This window comes from Asterias amurensis, chromosome 2 (assembly GCF_032118995.1).
Source record: "Asterias amurensis chromosome 2, ASM3211899v1".
In the NCBI taxonomy this organism is placed as follows: domain Eukaryota; kingdom Metazoa; phylum Echinodermata; class Asteroidea; order Forcipulatida; family Asteriidae; genus Asterias; species Asterias amurensis.
Genome location: NC_092649.1, coordinates 1,587,132 through 1,596,949, shown reverse-complemented (window position 1 = coordinate 1,596,949; position 9,818 = coordinate 1,587,132). Strand labels below are relative to the sequence as shown.

Here is a 9,818-nt window from a genome sequence, read left to right as displayed (position 1 = left end):
TTACAAGGAGTTGAGGGCGGCGGGAGGACCTTACCAGTTCATAGCTGGAGGGGTGTTGTGTTGAAAGAGATCATTGAACAATATTATAATTTTTGCATTTATTTTACTTTTTGACCAAAAATGTTGATGTTTTTTGACCGAAAAGGTATTTATGAATGGGAATCAAAGTGGGTTGAAGAGGTTTTCAACTAATTGGTTAGTACCCCCGGGCGCCGAGGCCTGGTTCTTGAAATTATCAAGAACCAGGCCTCGTTGGGATTAAACCACTAGTTGAAAACCTCTTCACCACACATTGACTCCCTTATTTATTTTATAGCGGTAGTCACAAGACAGTGTGTAATATTTTAGTTTTATTTGGGGTGGGCTTTTTTTCGGCCTCCCCCTTCTTCTAAAGTTGGCCGGGCCCGCGTTAACGTTGCTCTTTCATGACAATAGAGGGCGACATTCAACAATGGCAGCTTCCATTCTTCGTTGAGAACTGACATGACCGAAACAAGTGTGAATAACTTCATAAAGGTTTCACTCTCAGTGGGTTGTGATTAATTTTACGGGTTGATATGCCTTTAGAACCATGGCAGTTTGTAATCCCTCAAAATCCAGGATTATGTTGGAGACTTGGAACATGGATAGTGGTCGGTGGCACGGGAATTTTTAGTCGAATTTGTCTGAGTGAGTAAGAATTAGGCCTAGTCTAGTTTTTAGTTTAATTTTTAGTTTATGAACCAGTTGTTGTAACTGGGGCGCTGTACTCCTTTTTTCGAAATTTTGACGATCTCGGTCCAACTAGTAGTAGTAATGGGTCTAAGTCTAAGCTTAAGTAAGTTTTAAAAGACTTAGCTTAAGTAAGTTTTAAAAGTAAAAGACTGAATTCCTAAAAATGCTGAAATATTTTCATAGAAAGACATAACTCCTTATTTCAATGATGAACTGACTTCAATCAAACTATTGCTTTTTACAATAACAGTTAAGAATAAGATTCATTCATAAGAAAAGATAAACCTCTCTTTGCCAGTGCATCACTGGTTCCAGTTGAAAGAGCTGAAACCATATGGCGCCACCACTTTTTCATTCAATATGAAAAAATATAGTATCTAATTCACCTCAGCTCAATGAGATATCCCTATTTGTAAAAATGAGTGAAAAAGTGGTGGCGCCATACAGAAAATTATCCAATTGTAAAATTAGTTTATTTTGCTTTTGATAAACTATGCTATTTATTTATATGCGTGTATAATGTTTTTAAAACATGTTAAATTAGTACTTTTAAAGATGGTTGGAGCATGGAGGTAGAAAGCCATTGGACACTTTCGGTAAACAGTATTGTCCACGGCCTACACTTCGTCTATTACAAGTTACATATAAAATAACAAACCTGTGTAAATTGAGGCTCAATCGGTCATCGGAGTACGTCAGGGTGTCATGACATGTGTTAAAAATTAATCCAAAATTCTCAATAAAATATCAAGAATTGTTATTTTTTTAAATGTTTTCTCAAAAATTAAAGCATTTCATGGATTAATATTTTGAGAGAAGTCTTTCACCATTACCTTCTGTAAACCCTGTAAGTTATTTGTAAATCTATGAACTTTAAAAAAAATTCTGTACCGAAAGTGTCCAATGGCTTTAACCCCTTTCACATCTTAATTACACTGTAATTTACAGAATGGTTGAACCACTTTGAGGGTCACAATCTAGATGTTCTTTATGACGCAGTCGAGAAACGGCCACCAACACGTCCTCTTATTACTGTTGGAAATCACATCTCCTGCTTCGATCCTCTACTATGGGGTAAGTTTCATTAGGACATTGGGTTCACATTTTGTTTCACTAAGTTTCTGTTGTATTTGTTGGTATAATTCACTCCCTCAGGCAAATTGTTAGAAACTCCAGCGCATCCCCAAAAAGGCCAGCAGGATTATTGGAGCAAACACTATAAGAGCATGCAAGAAATCATGGAAGATTACATTATGACTCAGTTTAATAAGATTTTCTGTGACCCAACCCACCCTCTTAGTCTTAACCATCAATTTGAGGGTAGTGGTTGATATTGGTTGATTGATATTGTGTATGAAGCCTTTTGACATGTTGGAGCACTATGGTTGCCCAGGTTGTATACTCCACAGGGAGCTGAGAAAGAATCAAGGAAAGGAATCAAGACAGTTATTGTGAAAAGCGCTATCCTATAAAAGGAATAGTTATTCATTATTATTATTGTTATTTGTTTCTCCTTAATTACTAGGAACACTTAAGTTAAGAACATCCATGAGCCCACATAAAAGCAGATGGTAAGTTCAACAGGTTTCTCCAAATTGAACCAGAACTGACACTTCACGGATGCAACAAAGGCGATTGCCTCCATGCCCACTGGTCATTGCCTTGGTGCCCTTAAAACGTTCCAGTATTAATTGATGCCTTGGTGCACTTGCCCTTTCAAAAAATGAAGCATATATTGTATACAGGCCTGTTGCTTTTTGTTATCAGATGCTACTGGACTTCTTAGTTAGAATGCAAAATGTTACTATTTGACATGAGATCGCAGGAACCTCCTGGATTGCATTTTGTTGTGCGTTTTTGTGTTACCAACTAGGAATCAATTTTATTTTGGAGTTGCATACCCTCATACTGTTGACCAGTTTGAAAATCATTCAAGTGTACAAGTTGAATAGGGTGTTATGAGCTGTGCAAACGACTTCCAAAAACTATGCATAAACCATATTTTAAAGGCAATGGAATTTGGACACTTTTGGTTAATGGTATATCCTCAAAATAATTTGTAGCATAAAATTCACTTGGTAACGAGCAATGGAGAGCCGTTGGTAGTATAACAAATTGTGAGAAACAGCTCCCTCTGAAGTAACATAGTTTTTGGGAAAGAGGCTATTTCATATTCAAATAATAAAAGGCTTTTAGACATGTATCTGAAAAGGCCACAAACTTGTGCAACAAGGGTGTTTTGTCATTCATTATTCTGTAGCGAATTTGATGACCAATTGATCGACTGAGCCCAAACTATAACAGGTTTGATATTTTGTGCATATGTTGGAATACACCATTGACAATTACCAGAGGTGTCCATTGCCTTTCAATTGATTTTAAATTGTGTTTTAACAGGTGTCCCATAGCCAGTGATATCACCGGGCGAAAGAGATGGCACGTGTACTTCTTCAGTCTCGGAAAAGGAGTTCCAATTGTACGAGGTAATGGTTACATTAACCAAATTTCAATTTCGTTTTGTTTTGTGGTTCTTAAAGGAACACGTTGCCTTGGATCGGACGAGTTGGTCAAAACAAAAGCGTTTGTAACCGTTTTTTATAAAATGCATATGGTTGGAAAGATGTTTTAAAAGTAGAACACAATGATCCACACAAGTTTGCCTCGAAATTGCGTGGTTTTTCTTCTACTGTGCGAACTAACATGGTCGGCCATTTATGGGAGTCAAAATTTTGACCCCCATAAATGGCAGACGTGTTAGTCGACGAGGTAAAAGGAAAACCACGCAATTTTGAGGCATGTTTGTGTGGATCATTGTATTCTACTTTTACAACATCTTTCTACCCATATGCATTTCATAAAAAACGGTTACAAACGCTTTTCAAAGACCAACTCGACCGATTCAAGGCAACGTGTTCCTTTAATATTGTTCAATTTTGAATGTTTTTATATGTATTCACTTGTATAATAATGGCTGTGGTTTTAACCATTTGTACATATCTGCCTTGTCATTTTGTCAAGTAATCGTTATATTTCTCTTAATATTTTTACATGGAGCTGGTCTACTGTTGTAATTGCCTGTAAAGGATAAATACAGTTTTTTTTAAATTGAATTGAATTGAATTGAATTTCGTTACATTCAAACGATAAACTTCACCACAAAGTGGTGGTGTGTCATAGCCGAGGGGTCATGCACATGGAAGGAGGAAAGCCTCTTCACTTTATTCTCAATTTCACTCCTTGAGCTGTCTGTTGCCAAGCAATGCCCCTATTATGTACTGTAGTTCATCTCTCCATCTTCTGTTTGGTCGCCCTTTTTTTCTTGTCCAGTTTCTTGGAGTCCAGTTGGTTGTTTTGCATGCCCCATGCCCACCTGTTGTTATACCTTTTTGCTAGTGACCTGCCCATCTCAACTTCTTTGATTTAATCATCATAATAATATCCTGCATTCTTGATTTCGTTCAAATAAGAGATAAGAGTAGTCATAAAGTCCCCTAGAAATAAAATTTGTATTTTGTCAAACATAAGAGTATATGTTTAGTAACAATAAACTAATTTCGTTTGTAATTGTTTGTCACGATTTATATGTTTGAAAAATAGGTAAAGTTGTTTGGGGGGCTGACTCCGCCTACGCCTTTTGTGACGTCAATCGAGGCAGACTTTGCCTTGATGAGTAGAGTAAACACACGTGCAAATAACATGCAAGTCCAAGTCATTGAATTTGTACGTTTCGAAGAAGTTGTTTTCTTGCATTTGTATTGCTGCTGGATGCAGCAAAACAACTAAAGATGGGGTCAGCCTGCATGGTTGGTCAGACTCACAAGAGCAATAGTGCCTAATGATCCGGTCCGACGTCTTTTTCAGCGCTGTGCAGCATTTTCTCTTCAAATCACGCCTCAATTGACGTCACGAACAGCGCCCTCTCGGGTCGGGCTTATTTTCAAATTTGTAAATAACATGAAAACTATTTTTTTTTTAAACCTTAGTTTATGGTTTAATTCATATTCCACTCATCAAAACACATATTTTAGTGACAAAAGCTTTACTTTGACAAAATACCACTACCAGTAGACTTTAACTCCTTGTGAAATCTACCCCAGGTCCAGCAAAAATGTTGAGCTACAACCCCTGCAGTCTTGTTAAATTTTCTCCCACATTCGAGCCCTTAAATAGGTTGTTGTTTAATAAGGGAAATAAAGGGTAGTGACAAGTTCTTACAGGGTCGTTTAAAACCGGCAGGGTTGTTGCTGTGTGATAAAGGTCCAAGCCGAAGGGGAGGGCCTTTATCACATGGCAACGACCCTGCAAGGTTACTACTCTTTTATTACCATTCAGTCACTATGCTTTCATTCCCATTCATAAATGTCTTTTTTGTTAAAAGAGGTATATAAAGTAAGAAAATCTGTAAAACTTCATTGTTTCCGACGTGCTTGAACTCTGTAAGTCAGTGTGTTGCACTGTTATGACCGACAACAGTTTCTGGATCCGTGTGTGCGCGTATAGTCTTGGTGCAAGACGTTCTCGTTTTCCTTTCACACACAGCGCGGCCAACTCACCGACAGCGCCCCCATGGCCCGTAACAAGAAACATCTTGCACAAAGAGTAGCGTGTAGTATCCGAAAACAACCGGTTATAAACAGAGCTCAATCCAGGTGGTCATACTCATTATCAACCGTTTAAACACCCCCACGCAACGCGGTCTTCACCAATAGGATTAACAAAACTGTCTATGAATAAACATTTTAACATTAAAGAGAAATTACCTCTGTACAGTGAAAATAAGTACTCTGTTTAAAATGTATGTTTACATTACTTGCAGGTGATGGTGTGTATCAGCCTGGTATGGATATGTGCATAGAGCAACTTCACAAAGGAGAATGGGTTCACATCTTTGCAGAAGGTACATGTAGGCTTTGCTTTGTTCAGGGAATGCGAGTAGCACTAGCAGTCCAAGACCCCCCCCCCCCCACCCCTCCCCCACCCCCACCTTCTCTAGATTGGGAACCTTATTAATTAACAGATCTACCAAGTCTCCACATTAGGCGTGAGAATCATGCATAAAGGGTCTGTGTAACGCTCTCAAGCATCGCAACCATTTTCTCAAGCATTGGGGCCAGACCGGGAAAAAAAATTAAATTAGATTTTTTGCAGTTTTTCAGATTTATCAACTTGAGATGGCTTTCAAACAAAGTGCAAGTTTGAAGTTTGCGCACGCTTTTTGCTCAAATCGGCAGAGGGCAATTTAACCTGAATTGCGCACAAGTTTGTCTCGACTTTTTTAGCAAATTGGTTGAAAGCGCTCCATGCGCGTAGACTCAACAGGCAGAAGTCGTGAGCGGAGGATTTTGGACATCATTTTAACCATACATTTTTCTTTTAATAAAGGTAGTGACTATTTAAACACATGTATAGAAACGTGCCAACCTGCAATCAGCACCTCCTATTGTCCCTCTTTTGTTTTTACAACACCTCGCATTGTTTTTGTATTATTATCCTCTCTTGTTATAGACGATGTGACTAATGTTTACATTCAAGCTGCCCTCTTTTGAAAAAACACTGTATACGTCATGTTTCGTCGGGCCAAAAGACAGGTAGTCATGGTAAGATTGCAGGTACTTTCTAGATGGCTGCCAAAACACAAAGGTTTTGCCCGGCGGTATGAGTGCGAATCCTGTTCCCACACTTTTACTTAACTTATTTTTCTTTCCCTGCAGGCAGAATCAATATGACCAATGAGTTTCTCAGGTTGAAATGGGGTAAGTTGTAACAATTTATACTTGTTTTTGTGTTTTTTTGCAATGGTTGAAGGCATTTTTCTATCAGAGACAACAAAAGCCTCAAATGGTTAAGATCTAAAACATCCTTCCTCAGATTTTCGGGTAATATCCTTCTTTTGCCTTGTTCAAGATTTTACTAAACATTTGCTGATGACCGAGAGGTTGGAATAAGTAGGAATTTGTATTTCAAGTTATCATACACAGAATTGTAGTTTGTTTTGACTGAAAATTAAAGGGACACATCTACTTCCTTGGGCTATTAAACTAAATGTAAAGGCACTACTCTAGGTCACATAATGTAGATGATTTACATGAACATACAAAACACGTGTCCAGCCAACAACTAAAATTAATCACTACTAATACTCCCCTAACCCCCCCCCCCCCCCCCCCACTTTTACCTGTATAGACTGTGCAAGTCTCGCACGTAGCGAAAACGAGAACTTAATTCGAAAAGAGTATATTTTTGTACAAAACCAAATTGTATTGAAATTGTTATTTGTTAAAAAATTCTTAAAGATTATTATTTTTAACGTACTTTTTGTATAATTATTATTTTAATTCGTGTACATAATAATTGTTTTGTTTAAATTAACGTAAAAATTATACATTTATCGGGACGAGGATCGCTGTTCGACATCGACCGGGATGGTTTTTCTAATACACCCCGTTTGTGAATCACGTCCAATTGGTGCGATCATCACATAGGTTCAGCGATAATGGGAACATCAATTGGGTAATATTCTTAATTGTTTAGAGTAAACCGGAAACTGGAGGTCAAGTTTTTTTCTTTAGTTTTCTTCGTTAATTTGTTGAATTGATTTTACTTTTCTGTTTTTAATTACTTATTTTTACATTCCCAAGAACATATTCACTTTTTAGAGTCATAACTTATGTTAATCTAAAGTTATTGGCAGAACAAAATCTCCCCAACGTAAAACTCCATTAGGTTGGGACCACAATGGTCCCGGAAGTTCAATTTCTCGCGAGACTTGCACAGTCTATTCAGAAGTAGGACATGCCATAGCTGCGGGTAACATGTACTTGGTCATTCCATTTGTCATGTGGGGACGGATGAAGTTTTTTTGCCAACTATCTCATTAAAAATCCCATTAAACTTCTCTACTCCCTATTTCCAGGAGTGGGACGTGCCATAGCTGAGAGCAAAGTGCTGCCTTTGGTCATTCCATTTTGGCATGTAGGGATGGACGAGGTGCTTGCCAACTATCCCCCATATATTCCTAAGTTTGGTAAGAAGATAACCATGTTGATCGGCAAGCCTTTAGACTTCAAAGAAACTCTGTCCCATCTCAGGGATGAAGGAAAGTCACCGGTGAGTAGATAAGAAGGCAGATTTAAAAGAACCAGACAACAAATTGCCGGCTTTTAAAAAGATAAATTCAATTTAATCTAGTTAGGCTTTTAGTAACACAGCACCAGGGTTGTAGCTTGACCTTTTTTTAGTGGTGGGCAACAAATCCCTTTTTTTTAAGCCACCAGATCAACAAAATTATTTAAACAGCTACCTGAGCGGAATGTTTTCAACAGAAATGGTATTTTTACTTGTTTATAATGCACTTGTTCACCATTTTAATGTAATTTTGATATGTGTACACTTCTGAATTTTTCGTAATTATGTAGTTAAAAAATGAGGCCCCTACCTAAAGGTTTTTTAAAAAACTAAAAATACTTCTGCCGTTGAGAGCGGGCGTCAAAGGACAATGCCGCCGACGTCATTTGTGGGAGTTTGCTTTGTTATACATCCACGCTGCAACAAAGCGGCTTTATGACGTTTTGAGAGTGATTACGTAACGGGGCTTTTCGCAAATCTCGCAGAAAAGCTCTGGGCAAGGGCATTCAAAATGATTGTTTTTTTTACACAATTGAAACCTATTTATAATCATATGACTCGATTTCCTTATTCATCAAAAACATATTAAGTGGAATTCAGCAAAGTTCACAACTTGACATTTTTGTTCAAGCAGGTCTTTAATAGATGTTAAACTTGCATCGGGGATATATTAATTAAAATATTAACTTTGGTTTTTACCATTACACCGATGTGTGTAAGCACTGTTTACTCAGTACTTTCCCGAGTCCTGTGAAAAAATATCACAGGCATGTTACTCGGTGGGATTCGGACCCACGACCCTTGCAATTCTAGAGCAGTGTCTTACCAACTAGAAAACCGAGGTTGCCCGGTAGCTAGAGGCAGTTCGAATCCTATGTTTTGGCAGAGAGTACCGCAACGATATTATAATAGATGTTAAATTTGCATAGGGGATAAAGAAAAAAATATCACAGGCATATTACTCAGTTGGTATTGATTGACCCACGACCCTTGCAATTCTAGAGCAGTGTCTTGCCAACTAGACTACAGAGATTGCCATTATTGCTGAAGTGCAAGCTTCAGGCATGATGCCAGGTTTCAAAGATTAACTGAAAATTAAAGGGACACATCTACTTCCTTGGGCTATAAAAATAAATGTAAAGGCACTACTCTAGTTCACATAATATAGTACAAGGTACATGTAGATGATTTCAATGAACATACGTTTACTTTCCTACTGTCTGACCATATAATCCAGTATGATAGATACACCATGCCAGCCAGTAATATGATATAATGTGGTGAATGCATCTACATGTACTTAGTAAGCACAAACTGGGTGCTAAGCAAAGTTGAGCCTCCATGCAAAATGGCAAATAGAAAAACGACAGGTTAAGCAAGAGAGGTTAAAGTGTATTTTTTATTTTTTATTTATTTGTTCCAGATGGAGATCAGGAAACATTTAACGGATATAATTCAGGTAGAGTTTTCGATACTTAAATCCAAGGCTGAGGCGCTGCACAAAGCGAGATCGTCTACTTCTATTTAGGTACTCCATGTCAAATTAACACTGTGAAGAGGGAATCCAAAGTCAAAGTAAGCAGATTTTCAGTTTGGCTTAAATTACCAGTAAGCAGCTCTATGAAATTTGGTTCTGAAAATTGTGATCATGAGTACAAAATGACAGATAACATTACCATGCTTGTTTTTTACGCAGGTATATTTTTATTATAATTTACTTTAAAACATATTTTGCCATCTCCTCACCGAAATGTATTTGTTTCCTTATAATTATTGGTTGTTACTTTCACCTCAGTTTCCATTGTAATGAAGGTATTTTTTTGTTTTCATTTGACCTAACCAAGATCCAAGAACTATGATACTCTATGGTTATTTACAGGGTCTTTTGGGGCTTAGAGTTGGTATTTAACCCTCCCTTTCTTTGACAAATAAGGAAAGTAAAATAAGAAAATTCTTCCTACTTGTGAATTTTCCCAATT

General features: G+C 37.6%; 1 protein-coding gene across 1 annotated transcript; it reads left to right on the top strand.

Moving 5' to 3' along the window:
- Positions 1–444: 444 nt before the first annotated feature.
- Positions 445–9,400, top strand: LOC139954552 (tafazzin-like). The gene is made up of 8 exons (XM_071954400.1): positions 445–669; positions 1,663–1,788; positions 2,240–2,285; positions 3,112–3,197; positions 5,531–5,611; positions 6,426–6,467; positions 7,628–7,821; positions 9,263–9,400. Exons 1-8 carry the CDS (start codon positions 558–560, stop codon positions 9,365–9,367), a joined length of 792 nt encoding a protein of 263 aa, XP_071810501.1. The 5' UTR covers positions 445–557; the 3' UTR covers positions 9,368–9,400.
- Positions 9,401–9,818: the final 418 nt, after the last annotated feature.